A 15,856-nucleotide genomic window follows, 5' to 3' on the forward strand; every position below is an offset into this window, starting at 1 on the left:
AAATTCGGTGGCAAAGGAGGCGGTGGTGCTGTGCTTCGAGATCATAATGGTGCGTTTATTGCCGGACTCTCTCATTACTTCCCCCAAATTTCAAAACCGGAGGCTACTGAGATCCTAGCTTGCAAGGAGGCGTTGCAGCTAGCTATTAATCTAAACTTTGCTCGTGTGCATATTGAGCTGGACTGCAAATCTGCTGTGCAAAAGATCAAGCTTGACCATCAGGATCCCTCCATGGTGGGCCCTTGGATTCGGGAAATTAAACATATGTTGGACTCGCGTGTGGACTTTAAGGTTTCGTGGGTTAATAGAGTAGCTAATGCAGCTGCGCATAAGTTAGCTAAGGTCGGAGTAGGGGATGAGTTGTGTAATATCTGGACTGGTGTCCCTCCAGAATGTATATTGGATGTAATATCGGATGACATTCCGAGCTTTGGTGATTAAATAAAGTGATGGTAACACCCCTAAAAAAAAGATGCGACTGAACGCCCACGCGGCTGTGGATGCTCTACGAATGGCATACACAGTGGATAATCATCCGAAGGCTCGGGGCCCTCAGGGAGCAAAACTGCAGCCATCGTCGTACAGCTCGCTTTATTTCCTTCTAGCACGGTAGTACATCCATCTCACCGGCAGGCACAAATAATCGTGCGTATCTTGGAGCATACATCACCGATATCTTCCGCCCACGCGGCCTGTACCGCCACCTACCTCGCTTTCGTCCTCCGGCCTCTCCTCGCTGGTTAAGAACGCCTCCAGTGGATCTCCCCGTTGGCCCGTTCCACCGTTCACGCCCTTCCTTTCTTCCCTTGGCTAGCCAAAAAAGCTGCAGGCATCCCGGGGCCTCTGCCGCGCGCATGAACGTGAACGATTCGCGGCGATCTTGACATGGCCCTGCGGGTGGACAACGGGTACCCCTCTCATCGACCAGGTACGCACGCACGCCTTTCCCTCATCCCGGCTTTGGCAACCTTTGCCTTCCGTCTTCCATCACCGTACCCAGAGGTTTCCTTTCATCCGATGCGTTTCGTGTCTGTCGTCGCGTGAGGTTGCTACAGTATGCATGAGGTTTCGTGCGTCCGTGCATGCACATGCATACGCGATTGTGCGTTTCCGGGGGGGGTCAGGTCGGGGTTTGCTCGATTGTTCATGTGCGATCGCACGCATGCGCATCGGTTCCCTGTAGTATCTATCGGCGAGGCGAGGCGCGCTGTTTGACGGTGACTGACCGAGCATGTATGCCTACAGCCAGCGATTCAGTTCGGCCCCTCGACCTGGAGGAACAGCAGCTCGTGGAATCTGTCTATTTCGAGCCCTTGAGTTTACTACTCGGGTGATGTGAGCCATAGCAACAGTGATGCATGCCAAAAAGAAAAAGATAGTCACTGTGACGGAGTCCGGCACACGGATAGGTATAACAGCCTCGAAGCCTGGTTAATATTGTCACTGTTGTCAACAGTGCATCTAAACGACGAAACGTCCAGCAGCACTTCCTGTTGACGTCCATGCGCCGTGCTTTTCACACGCTATGATCATGCGTACACATGAACGAGCGAGCTCACGAGTGTATGCAGAGTCACACACCTTCTCATGAAAAAACGCCTGGAGCCGAGCGTATGGCACACCGTGTGTGCTCGTGGTAAGGCGATGCGGTACAGTCTCTGTCTGACACCTTTTGTGCTACCACCGTGAATGCATTGGTTGGTGGCTTGGTGCACGATCGAGCAAGCATTTGTATCCATCATCGCATCTGTCCTTGTCTCGCATAGACATCACATAGGCGAGGCTAACTCGTTTGATGCTGGCATTGTGGATTTGGCTACAACTTCGTCAAAAAAAGATGGAAAATTTGAGATAATAAAGAGGATAGCACACACTTGAGGCGTGAAACAGAAACATGCCCGTTGTTTTTGCCAAGAGCCGGTTATTAGCTCGCCGCGCGGCCAAATCCATGAGGCCACCCAGCTCAAAAAAAAAAATCCATGGGGCCAGCCGGCATTGCTAATTGCGCGCGGAGGAGGCGTCCGCCCACGGCATTGTGGACCAGGGACAGGGAGCAGTGGCGCTGTCGCAACGTGCGTGTGACGTACACGCCGTCGTGCAGGTGGCCGGTCGGCGCCTCGCGCGGCTCAGTGGGACACTATTCGTAGATTTTTAGAGGTGCGCTTGCGCTACTAGGGCTGTAAACAAGTCGAGCTCGAGCGAGTTAGAGTTGACTCAGCTCAACTCATATGAAAATTCGAGCGAGCTTAAACTAAATGAAGCTCATGATTAAGCTGTAAAACATGACTCGTGCTCAGCTTGTAACGATTTCGAGTCGATCTCGAGCTAGTTTCGAGCTAAATGAGATGGTAAAAATTATAAATCTATGAATGAAAAAACAAAAAAATAAGGTGAATATGCTGGGAACCTTTGCCAAAAATATATGATATTTAACACATAGTCGACCACGTGCCATAATTAGGCCTAAATCTCCTCTGCACTTAATTAATTTTCCATGTTCGTTGGTAAATAAAATGGAGAAAAATTATGGACAACATATATGGTAATAAATTATCTTATTTTCATTTAATATATGGCAAGATCATTTAACATAATGATATTTTGTCGAGCTATCGAGCTAAAATCGAGCGAGCCAACATTGGCTCAAGGTCGGCTCGTTTCTCGATCGAGCTATATAAAGTGTTCAAACTCAGCTCGTTTCTTTTCCAGTCGATCTCGAGTCGAGTCAAAAAACGAGTCGATCTCAAGCGTCTCACAAGCCTTGAGCTTTTCTTGCAACCCTATGCGCTACGCCTGCCGACACGTGGAGGTGGCTCTGGCCCACCAGCAGCAGGTTCACGGGTCCTTGGACGTGATCTCGGCTCGCTGGACCGGCCCTTTGAGGAGTTTTGTTTTATATTTTTTGAAGAAGTATCCTGACATTCGAAAAACAATGTTCTGTATTAAAATACTGCCAGACCATGTATTTTCCATATGTATAAAAACTGTTTTTATTTCTAGCAGTAGAAAATGCTCATGTTTTTTAAATAAATGACTTTGTATGCGAACATAAGTGTGAGTATATTTTCACTAAATGTTCCTAAATTGTAAAATAAATGTGTGTGCATACAATATATTCATTCAAAAATGTCTGCATGTAATTTTAAAGAAAAGTAAAAAAAATAAGGATGAATATTCATCCCAGTAAAATATTGGTGGTCAATGTTTTTCGGGGTTTGGCTCCATTGATAGTAGTTTGCATTCATGTGTCGTAGTTCATAGATACGAGTGTGGAAGTTGTGATCAGAATTTTTAACAACCTTGATACTGTGTTGGCGGCTGATCCATATTTGCACAACAGCTTGCGAAAACCGCCTTTTGTTTCAACTATGTTGCATGATTTATGCAAGTTTATAGACGACAACTCCGGTTTTACTATAGCATGGGTATATCTGCCTATATGCACCTTCCTCCCAAAATCATAAACACATTCAATGCTCATTTTATATTGTTATTGGAAGCAAATCATTTTGCTCCTCCTTAGAAGTTGAACGCGATAATGAATAATTTGGATTTTGTTGCGAGGTGAACATTTGTACCTTTTTACTTAACAAGTGACGCATTGACTATGTTGATCCTACGTGTAAGGGTATATATGTCAAAAGTATGGTGAGTAAGCGACACGAGGACCTTGTCGAACAGCTTATGCGTGACTAGAGAGACAAAAGAGACAATGTACCTATGTTCGATTATTTGAGAATGGATAAATCATCCGTTTTGATGAAGATTGATATATCCAAAGCATTCGACTGTCTATCATGGGAATTTCTATTGGATATCTTCAGAGTCGGAGGCTTTGGTAACAGGTGGTGCTCCTGGATATGTGGTCTTCTGTGCTCGGCGTTCTCCTCGGTTCTCATCAACAGCGAAACAAGTGCTCCCCCTTGGGGAAGGGAGTCAGGCAGGGAGATTCCTTGTCGCTGGCACTCTTCATTTTGGCCATGGACGCGCTGCAAGGCATGATTGATTGGGCCAGGCGCAATAATCTGCAGGCCAACCTGGGTTTGGACAGCAGAATCCCGCGGGCCTCTATCTTCGCTGATGATGCAGTATTGTTTTTCACTCCAGCGCAGTCCAACCTGCTGGTGATCTCAGCCATGCTGCAGCTTTTTGGGGAGGCCTCGGGCCTGAAGATTAATTTTGCCAAAAGCTCCATCACTTGCATTAGTTGTGAGGAGGTCCGGTCTGGGGAGATTGCGGATTTCTTTGGATGTCAGCAGGATGGCTTTCCCATAAGATACCTGGGGCTACTGTTATCAATCTACAGATTAAAAAGACAAGACATTCTCCCACTGATTAACAGATTTTCAAGTAAGATGAAAGGATGGAAGCCCAAGCTTCTGGTCCCTGCTGGAAGACTAGCTTTGACGAGTTCAGTGCTGATGGCCCTACCGATTCACTTTATGACTGTTTTCGCGCTGCCGGTCTGGGCGCTCAAGATCATTAACAAGAGATGCAGAGGCTTTGTGTGGAAAGGAGAGGGGGATATTAATGGTGGGCACTGTTTGGTCCCATGGGCCCGCATATGTAGACCAAAGGACTGGGGGGTCTCGGCCTCCTCAACTTGAGGAATTTTGGGACGTCACTTAGATGTCGCTGGAAGTGGCTCGAATGGAATCCTGGGACTAGACCATGGCAACTTCTTCCTGATCAGTAGGACAATGATTCGGCGGCCATGTTCAATGTTGCAAATCGGGTGGTGTTGGGGAAGGGTACAGTTGCAAAATTCTGGACTGATAATTGGGCCGCAGGAGGCAAGAGCATCTCAGCCTTGGCCCCGGCCCTATTCTCCTTCGTTAAAGACTCCAAACTCTCAGTTAAAGAAGTGTTGCACAATCACAGGTGGATTAGGGACATCAGGGGTGGTCTGTCTACGCGGGCACTAGCGCAATACTTAGCGGTGTGGGATATCGCCCAGGCCACCACTCTTTCAGATGAAACGGAGGATCACCTCGTGTGGAGGCTGACGGAGCACCACCAGTTCATAGTGAGCAGCGCGTATAGGATGTTCTTCATGGCCAGAATTCCTTTTGCCTGCAATAAGCTTATCTGGAAGTCCAAAGCTCCCCATCGTTGCAAATTCTTCATGTGGTTGGTTATTCAAAGGAAGTGCCTGATGGCAGATAATCTTCAGCGACGAGGGTGTCCATACAATGCAGTCTGCCCGCTCTGCTTGATACATCCCGAGGACTGCACGCATCTATTTCTCTCCTACAGCTTCATGCAGCAACTCTGGATGGCATTCCAGGGGTGGACGGGTGTCCCCTTCCCTACGCCGACGAGCAGCTTTGAGTGCTCCGAGGCATGGTGGCTAGAGGCGAGAAAAGCAATCCCGAAGCAGGTGCGCCGAGACTTTGACACCATTGTCATTCTCATACACTGGAGGATCTGGAAGGAGCGGAACGCTCGAATCTTCTAGCAGACGGCTTGTAATGTTGATAGGGTCCTAGAACTCATTAGGGAGGACTTAGGTGTTTGGAGATCTCCGGGGCGTGTCGCAGACTTGGGTAGCTGATTTCCTCCGTAGTTGTCTTAATCAGCCCCGCGGTGCTTCGGGCTAACGCGTGTACTAACAGTTCATATCTCCTGAACTGTGAGACTCCTTTGTTTTGCCTCCTTTCCTCTAATAAAGATCGGCCATCGGCCCTTCGAGAGAATGGATAGAAATCATGTATCATGTCTCATAATCCAAGGATTTGCAACCGTTCGTGGAGACCAATCTAGATGATATCTAAACGTGGAGGCCGAGGCTCACCATAGTATTGAAAAATAACAGATGAGACCTAAACTAGGAATAGCAATGGTGCTTATCAAGATCGATACTGCCCGGGTGTATCCTTGAGCGGTGTGAATTTTTTGTGTTACACTTCCATGTTCGATTCTTTATGTTTTTCTTGTTCTTGTCCGTCAAGGCTTGATCATCCCATAGTCAGAAAATGATTACGGACTAAGGAGAGATACCATTTAGTTTAAACTCAAAATTTCCTGCAACCCATTTCCTTATATGATGTTTGTTTGTGTTCAATGGGGCACACTACGACTATAAAACTGCAACATGATAGAACCAAAATCAATTCTGATCACGCATGTTGAAGACACATCAAACCAAAGGGGAAATTTCTATTGTTGATTTGGCACATAGTATCCCAAGTCAAATTTACATGAAAGTCAAAGTAAACATTACGATATTGTTGGGGAACGTAGTAATTTCAAAAAAAATCCTACGCACACGCAAGATCATGGTGATGCATAGCAACGAGAGGGGAGAGTAATGTCCACGTACCCTCGTAGACCATAAGCGGAAGCGTTATGACAACGCGGTAGATGTAGTCGTACGTCTTCACGATCTGACCGATCCAAGTACCGAACATACGGCACCTCCGAGTTCAGCACACGTTCAGCTCGATGACGATCCCGGACTCCGATCCAGCAAAGTGTCGGGGATGAGTTCCGTCAGCACGACAGCGTGGTGACAATGATGATGTTCTACCGGCGCAGGGCTTCGCCTAAACTCCGCGACGATATGACCGAGGTGGAATATGGTGGAGGGGGGACACCGCACACGGCTAAGGAACGATCACGTAGATCAACTTCTGTGTTCTAAGGTGCCCCCTGTCCCGTATATAAAGGAGGGAGGGGGAGGTGCGGCCGGCCCCCAAGGGGTGCGCCTGCAGGAGTCCTACTCCCACCGGGAGTAGGACTCCCCCCTCTTGCCTTGGTGGAGAAGGAAAAGGGGGGAGGGGAAAGAGGAAAGGGGGGCGCCCCCCCCCCCTTCCTTGTCCTATTCGGACTAGGGGGGAGGGGGGGCGCGGCCTGCCCTGGCCGGCCCTCCTCTTCTCCCTCATGGCCCATGTAGGCCCAATAACCCCCGGGGGGTCCGGTAACCCCCCGGTACTCCGAAAAAATCCCGGTTTCTCCCGGAACGATTCCGATATCCAAATATAGGCTTCCAATATATCAATCTTTATGTATCGACCATTTCGAGACTCCTCGTCATGTCCTGGATCACATCCAGGACTCTGAACAACCTTCGGTACATCAAAATATATAAACTCATAATAAATTTGTCATTGTAATGTTAAGCGTGCGGACCCTACGGGTTCGAGAACTATGTAGACATGACCTAGAACTATTCTCGGTCAATAACCAATAGCGGAACCTGGATGCTCATATTGGCTCTTACATATTCAACGAAGATCTTTATCGGTCAAACCGCATAACCACATACGTTGTTCCCTTTGTCATCGGTATGTTACTTGCCCGAGATTCGATCGTCGGTATCTAATGCCTAGTTCAATCTCGTTACCGGCAAGCCTCTTTACTCGTTACGTAATGCATCATTCCGTAACTAACTCATTAGCTACATTGCTTGCAAGGCTTATAGTGATGTGCATTACCGAGAGGGCCCAGAGATACCTCTCTGACAATTGGAGTGACAAAACCTAATCTCGAAATACGCCAACCTAACATGTACCTTTGGAGACACCTGTAGTACTCCTTTATAATCACCCAATTACGTTGTGACGTTTGGTAGCACCCAAAGTGTTCCTCCGGTAAACGGGAGTTGCATAATCTCATAGTTACAGGAACATGTATAAGTTATGAAGAAAGCAATAGCAATATACTAAACGATCAAGTGCTAGGCTAATGGAATGGGTCATGTCAATCACACCATTCTCCTAATGATGTGATCCCGTTAATCAAATGACAACTCTTTTGTCCATGGCTAGGAAACTTAACCATCTTTGATTCACGAGCTAGTCAAGTAGAGGCATACTAGTGACACTATGTAGCGAAGAGACTTGGATGGAGAGCGGCTCGGAGGGCGCCCCGCTGGGCGCCCCGCGTCCGCTCGCGCCATCCCCGACGGGCGACCCCGCCGCCCCCCTCCTTCCACTCCAGTAGCCACCACCACCTCCCGGACCGCTGCTGATGGCTCCGCCATTGGCGGTGGACCTGTGCCGTCCCCTGCCGGCGACGACCCCCCCTGCACCCGCACCAGCATCGTACCGCAGCCAGGTATCTCTTTCCACGCCCGTGTTCAGTCCTCCTTCCTTTCCTGGGTTTCCCATGCTCACCCCGGCGATGTCCCGTCGGGGGTCCTCTGGGTGGTCGCGCCGTTCCCGGCGGCGTGCTTCACGGCGGGCACGGTTGCCGACCTTCTTTCCTACTTCTTCTGTGACCCCAGCGAGACCCTTGTCGAGACCCCGGTGGCTGACCTCATCTTCTCCGTCCGCGTCGCTAGCGCTGCCGTCACGCAGTTCGTCGCCGCTGTTGGCCCTGGGCTCATGACCGCGATCAACCTGTCTCTCCATGTCTCCTTGCGTGGGGCCCGTGCGGCTGCGCGAAAGCCTCAGGCATGGGCGGCTCGTCCCGAATTCAAATCCCACCCCCTGGCGTTAATGCGGGCGTGCGCCGTCGTAGGCGGCGTGGCCTCATGCCTATCTGGCGTCCCGTCGCATCCAGGTTAAATGGCTCTGGCTTGCTCCCCCTTCCCCCGGATGATGTTTCGCCCTCTGATTCGCTGCGCGTGTCCGATGGGGCTGCGGATGATCATGTTCCCGCACGACCGACGACCCTTGCCGTCCCGCCCAGCGACAATGCGGCTGGCGTTTCCGGTTGTCACCCAGGCATTGACTGCCTTGAGGTTGACTACCTCGCGGCGCAGGGGCCCGTAGCGGTTACTTCGCCACCCACCGCCGCGGGGACGTACAGAGAAGCGCTCCTCTCCCCTCCCCCGCCAAACCCTAGAAACAAAACCCATCACCCATCCCGCCGCTCTCGCGCTCTGGTTGTTTTCGTTGCCTCTCCGAGCTCCACCGCGTGCGTGACTGTCGTGACCCCGTTCGCTGCCGGCGCTGCAGGGTCTCAGGGCACCGCGCCGGCTCGCCTCGTTACGCCATGGCCTCTCGCCGCTCGCTGCCCGCACCTATGGCCTCTGCTGCCTCCCCTGTCCGTCGCACTCCCCCGCCGCCGCCTCCGCCCCCACCGGTGCGTCGGGCTCCCACCCCTTACCCCTCGGCCCGCCTCCGCACCACCTCGCACCTGGCCAGTCTAACTACTGCCATGGCCGCCCTTGCCTTGGAGGAGGGGGGCTCCGCCGCTGCATTGGAGACGGGGGCCATCGACAGGCCGCGTTTCTGGGACATCTCCATGACTGCGGTGGTCTCCTTCCCGCCACCGTCCCCGGTGCCGTCCTTCCCCGTTGGCGGGCACCCCTAACTGGTGCGGCTGCAGCCCGTGGGCGCCCCGGTGCCTGCCCCTGCCCCTGCTGTTGCGGTGGACGGCACCGGGGTGGATGGAGAGGCCTCCCCCCTTGAGCTGTCTGGGTCGTCCTTCTCCTCCCGCTCCTCCGATGGCTCCTTTGCCGCCGAGTCTCAGCGCCTAGACTCCATCAAAGTATTCATGCCGGAGGGAGACGTCGATGTGGCTCTGCGGCTGGCCGTCGTCACCATCGAGCCGCCCAACGCCTTCCATAACGACACCGCGGCCGTCCAAGCCGCCCTCCTGCGCTTCATCGGCCACATCCTCCCGGAGACGGTGCCGTCCTCCGTCGGTGCCATGTACCTCCGGTTCGCCTCTGTTGCGGACCGCGAGGAAGCGATGGGCCGACAGCCTTTTAGGCACGAGGGCACCCGCATCGAGCTGCACCGTGAGGAGGCGTTTGGGCGGGTCGACTTTCATGTTGGCCCCTGCGCTCTCCTGGCGGCGACTGGCTTCGCCGCAGAATTCATCAACCCTGTCAGCATCGCTGCGGCGTTCGCTCCCTTTGCCAAGGTGCTCGAGATCGACCCCCTCACCCTTGCTGGTCGGGAGCTAGCCACGGTCAGGGTGGTCGTCCGCCTTCGGAGCCTGCGCGACGTACCCTGCGATGTCTGGCCTCTTGGCGGTCGCTGGGGGGCCCGCGTGGTCTCCGTTTGGCCTGTCCGGGTCTGGGACGCCGCGGACTCCTTCTCCCGCGACGGCGTCTACATCCCTTTCTTCCGTCCCCCTCCGCCTCCCTTCACCCACAATCTCCCCGTCCTCCACGACCTGCCTCTGGGCCGCGGGCGCGGGGGTGGTGCGGTGTCGTCTGCTGGCCGCGGTAGGGGACGCCGGGGCAGTCGGCAGCTCGCCTCCGTCCTTCGTGTCCTGGGTGCGTCGCCGCTCCCATGGCACGCTGTGGAGCTTGGGTCGGGCTGCATTGCCCCGTCCCCTCCCCGCGCCATCTCTCCGTTTTTGGGTTGGCCACTCTTCTCTAACGCCGGGAGCTCGCTCTCTCGAGTTACCCTGGTTGAGCTGGAGGGCACGGGAGGCGGCGACGACTTCGTGGCTGTTGCCGAGGGCGCCCTCCTGGAGCAACGTCGCAGCGCGCGCCTGGCCGGGAAGAAGGCACCAGCCTGGGTTAGCGTGGAGGCGAAAGCCATCAAGCTACGTGCCCTCAGGGACGCGCTCTCCGGCTGCTCTCCTAGGCTCAAGTCGAGGGTCATGAAGGACAAGATCCTGGACGCTGTGATCACTCCCATGGGCATGAAGCCTGTGTCCGATCTTCGTGCTGCCGTGTCCATTCCTGCTGCCCCGGTGTCTGATGATGCTGATGTGTAGCCCGCCCCCGTGGATGAGGATGCGTGCTGGTGTGCGCCCCCCCCCCTCCGTGGTCACCGTCCTCCCCCCCCGTGTTTCGTGTGCTATCTATGTTTCCTCTCGTGTTATCCTGTCCCCCCCCCCTCTCTGCGTTCGGGTGCCTCTTGCTGTAATGGATAGTGCCGCTTTCCGCTCAATCCGCGCGCTCTCCTGGAATGTCCAGGGTTTAGGCGATCGGGATAAGTGTGACGTTGTTAAGAACCTGCTTTGTTCCTCTACTCCCAGCTTTGTTTGCATCCAAGAATCTAAGCTTGCTTGTCTGGACGCTCGTAAAGCCGTGTCTTTCCTCCCCTAGAACCTCGCGCAGTTTGCCGCCAAAAACACGGACGGGAGCTGTGGCGGCATTGTCACCGCGTGGGATCCCTCGTCCTTCGCGCTCGTCTCCTCCTTCGAGTCTAGATACTCCATCTCCGTCGCTCTAGCGTGCTCCTCCTCGGGGGTGACCGTCACTCTCACTAACGTTTATGCCCCCTCTGATCACTCTTTCACTGATAGTTTCGTTGAGGACATGCTCACAATCCCTCCTAGGGTCCTTGGGCCCTGGCTCGTTGTGGGAGATTTCAATCTCATTCGCCATCCCAACGAGAAGACGGGGGGGATTTCGATGCTGGTTGTGCCGCCCGTTTCAACTCCCTTGTCAATGACCTTGCTTTGCATGAGCTGCACCTCTCGAACCGCTCCTTCACATGGACAAATCGGTAGGATCCCCCCATCCTTGCCCGGCTTGATCGTGCGTTTTTTGACAATGCTTCGAATGACGTGTTCCCTGACTCCTCTCTCACCTCCCTCCCTCGCGTCACTTCTGATCATGTTCCCCTCCTGGTCACGGCCTCGACCAAAACCCTGAACCCCTCGCGGTTTTTCTTTGAAACAAGCTGGCTCCAGGAACCCGCTTTCCTCCCTACCACTCTGCCATCCTGGTCTGCTCCGGTGCGTGCTACGGGTGCAGGTGGGATCCTCGCGGCTAGGAAGAAAGCATTCAGGTTTGCTGCCAAGGTTTGGAAAAAATAGCACCGGTTCATTCCCACTTTTGATAACGATTGTCGTTTCATTATTGATATGTTTGACTTCCTGGAAGAAAACCGTGCTCTTTCCACAGATGAGAGCGCTCTCCGCCGCGACGCCCGCCTGGCTCTCGCCGCGTCCGTTCGCCGGCAGTGTGCGCATTGGCAGCAGCGTGGCAAACGTCGCGCGGTGTGTGAGGGGGACGAGAACACCAAGTTCTTCCATGCCTCTGCTTCGCACCGTCGACGACGCAACCGCATCGCGGCCCTGGAAGTCGAAGGGGTGCCGGTGCTAGACCATGCAGGGAAGGCCGCGGCCCTGCGCGCCTTCTACATGACGCTGCTGGGCCGGTCCATGGAGCCCGTCTGGCACTTCGACCTGGCGGCCCTCTACGTCGGTGCCCCCTCTGTGGACGGGCCTGCTCTTGTGGCCCCTTTCGAGCTGGCCGAGGTCAAGGCAGCGGTGCACGCCCTGGACTGCACCAGCGCCCCTGGCCCAGATGGCCTGGGCCCAGTGTTCTACCAGGCGGCCTGGGGCGTGGTGGCGCCATATCTTCTTCGTCTCTTCGATGAGTTCCATGACGGCGTCGCTGCCCTCGACGGGATCAATCGGGCCTACATCGTTCTGCTGCCCAAAGGGAGTGGTGTGCCATCCCCTGCCTCCTTTCACCCCGTCTCGCTCCAAAACGGTGATATCAAGATCTTGTGTCGTGGGCTTACCTCGCGTCTTCAGCGGCAAATTCCTCTCCTGATCGATGAAGATCAGTCCGGCTTTGTGCGGGGGCGGAGCATCTCCGAAAACTTCATCTATGCCACGGAGATGGTGCAGTGCTGCCATCGTCGCCGGGCCCCTACGATGGTCCTCAAACTTGACTTCGCCAAGAAGTTCGACTCCATCAACTGGGCGAGCTTGCGCGCTGTGATGGCGGCCAGGGGGTTCCCATCGCTCTGGTGCGACTGGATGGATGCCCTCTTCCACTCCTCGAGCTCGGCGGTCTTGTTGAACGGGGTGCCAGGGCGATGGTTCCGGGTGCGCTGCGGCCTCAGGCAGGGGGACCCCATCTCCCCCTACATCTTCCTCATCGTCGTTGACATGCTCCAACGGCTGATCCGCCAGGATGATGTGCTTCGCCACCCTCTCCTTCCGGGCGTGCCTGCGGTGGTGCTGCAGTACGCTGATGACACGTTGATCATCGCGCGGGCGGACGAGGATGACGCGGTCCGTCTCCGGCAAATTCTCGACCAGTTCGCCGCCGCCACGGGGCTGATCATCAACTTCACCCAAAGCACCCTGGTGCTGGTGCATGTGGAGGAGGAGGCTCTGGCCCGCGTGGTGGCCGCTTTGGGCTGCGCCACGGGGTCGTTCCCGCAGACGTACCTCGGCCACCCTCTCTCATGGGAGAAGCTGCGATTCGCTGATTTCCTTCCGCTGATTGCGAAGGTGGACAGATATCTCACCGGCTGGGCGGCTTGCCTTCTCTCCCCCGCGGGGCGTCTGGTGCTCATTGATGTCGTCCTGGATGCACTCCCTACATATGCAATGGCTGCGTTGCTGCTGCCGCCTGCCGTGGTGCGTGCGTTGGATGGGCTGCGCCGCGCCTTCCTATGGAACATCGCCGAACGAGCATTGGGCGCCCAATGCCTTGTTGCTTGGGAGCGTGTTTGTCGGGCGAAGAGCTAAGGCGGGCTGGGAATCCGCGACCTGGCAACTCAAAACTTGTGCCTGCTGCTCAAGATGCTGCATCGCCTTCACACGACCCCCCGCTCTCGGTGGGCAGCCTGGATTTGGGGCGGGGCTAGTGGACGCTCCCTCATTGCTCGCGGTGAACTGGCCCTTGGTGAGCACCGGGCCGCGATCGTGAAGTTGCTCCCTCTCTACCGCGCCATCTCCGTTGTTGACGTCGGGGACGGGAACACATGCTCCTTCTGGTGGGATCGTTGGCTGCCTTGCGGGGCTATCGCGATGGCGTACCCGGCCCTCTTCTCCCACGCTCTGGATGCGGAGGCGACGGTCGGGCAGGTGCGTGCACGCGGGCTCGCCCGCTGCCTGGTGCCTTGGCTGACAAGGGTGGGTGAGCGCGAGCTCGCGGTGGTTGCGGCGCTCCTGGCCGCGCTTCCTGCAAGGGACGGGGGGGATGAGAGGCGACTTCTGCATGCCGCCGCCCCCAAAGGCACCCTGTCGTCCAGCTCCGCATACAGGCTGCTGCGGTTTGGCAGGGTGACTACGGGCTTCGCCTCCATGATATGGGAGGCGCGCGTGCCCTCGCGGGTGAAGTTTTTCTGCTGGCTGCTGGTGCAACGACGCGTCCACACGAGGGATGTCCTACTTCGAAAGCACATTGTTGATGCTGAATATGCCGGTTGTCCACTCTGCTCTGCTGCTCTAGAAACTGCTGACCACATGCTCTTCTCCTGCCCGTTCGCGGTGGCATTCTGGAGGCAGGTCTGGGTCGTGGTCGATGGTGCTACGGTCTGCAAGCTCGGCGTCCTTGCTACTGCGGTGGCGGCAAGTGTTGAGTCGGAGGTCGAGTTCGCCATGTTGTGCTGCTGGCAGCTTTGGAAACACCGGAATGCGGTTGTTTTTCAACGCATGCCGCCGTCCCTTGCTCGCCTGCTTTGCTGCTGTAGGGAGGACGCGGTCCTCTGGCGTGATCGGCTATCTGAAGCTCGTCAATCGCACGTAGAAGGATGGGTGTGTGCGTTCTCGGCATTGCCTACGTGATGCTATCCTCGCCCCTCATGTAAAGTTGGTGTTTGTACCTATCTGGGAGTTTAGCCCACAGTGATCAATATATTCAGGTGGGGGATCCTCTCCCCCCCGGTGAAAATTCAAAAAAAATGTTTGTCTATGTATTCACACATGTATTATGTTTCCGGTTAATACAATTCTAGCATGAATAATAAACATTTATCATGAAATAAGGAAATAAATAATAACTTTATTATTGCCTCTAGGGTCCTTCAGTCTCCCACTTGCACTAGAGTCAATAATCTAGTTCACATCACCATCTGATTTAACACCAATATTCACATCTGTATGTGATTAATACCCATAGTTCACATCGTCATGTGATCAACACCCAAAGGATTTACTAGAGTCAATAATCTAGTTCACATCGCTATGTGATTAACACCCAAAGAGTACTAAGGTATGATCATGTTTTGCTTGTGAGAGAAGTTTAGTCAACGGGTCTGTCACATTCCGAGCCGTATGTATTCTGCAAATATTCTATGTCTACAATGCTCTGCATGGAGCTACTCTAGCTAATTGCTCCCACTTTCAATATGTATCCAGATTGAGACTTAGAGTCATCTGGATCGGTGTAAAAACTTGCACCGATGTAACTTTTTATGACGGGCTCTTTTATCACCTCCATAATCGAGAAGTATTTCCTTAGTCCTCACTAAGGATATTCTTGACCGCTGTCCAGTGATCTACTATTAGATCAAAATTGTATTCCTTTGCCAAACACAGAGCAAGGTATACAATAGGTCTGGTTTACATCATAGCATACTTTATAGAACCTATGACTGAGGCATAGGGAATGACTTTTCATTCTCTTTCTATTTTCTGCCATAGTCGGGTTTTGAGTCTTACTCAACTTCACACCTTGCAACACAGGCAAGAACTCTTTCTTTGACTGTTCCATTTTGAACTTCTTCAAAAAAATTATCAAGGTATGTACTCATTGAAAAACTTATCAAGCGTCTTGATCTATCTATATAGATCTTGATGCTCAATGTGTAAGCAGCTTCACCGAGGTCTTTCTTTGAAAAACTCCTTTCAAATACTCCTTTATGCTTTCCAGAAAATTCTACATCATTTCCAATTAATAATATGTCATTTACATATACTTATCAGAAATGATGTAGTGCTCCCACTCACTTTCTTGTAAATACAGGTCTTTCCAAAAGTCTGTATAAAACCATATGCTTTGATCAACTCATCAAAGCGTATATTCCAACTCTGAGATGCTTGCACCTGTCCATTGATGGATTGCTGGAGCTTGCACACTTTGTTAGCATATTTAGGATTGACAAAAACTTTCTGGTTGCATCATATACAACTCTTCTTTAATAAATCCATTAAGGAATGCAGTTTTGACATCCATTTGCCAGATTTCATAAAATGTGGCAATTGCTAACATGATTCAGACAGACTTAAGCTTCGATACGAGTGAGAAAATCTC

At 53.3% G+C, this 15,856-nt stretch overlaps 1 protein-coding gene across 1 annotated transcript in view; it reads left to right on the forward strand.

Moving 5' to 3' along the window:
- Nucleotides 1-724: 724 nt before the first annotated feature.
- Nucleotides 725-15,856, forward strand: part of LOC123046293 (protein argonaute 1B) — a 52,293-nt gene continuing 37,161 nt past the window's right edge. The window contains exon 1 of the mRNA XM_044469614.1: nucleotides 725-928. Within this exon, the coding sequence (XP_044325549.1) occupies nucleotides 886-928 (43 nt within the window). The 5' untranslated portion in view covers nucleotides 725-885. The remainder of the gene's footprint in view (nucleotides 929-15,856) is intronic.

Source organism: Triticum aestivum, chromosome 2B (assembly GCF_018294505.1).
Source record: "Triticum aestivum cultivar Chinese Spring chromosome 2B, IWGSC CS RefSeq v2.1, whole genome shotgun sequence".
Classification (NCBI taxonomy): Eukaryota; Viridiplantae; Streptophyta; class Magnoliopsida; order Poales; family Poaceae; genus Triticum; species Triticum aestivum.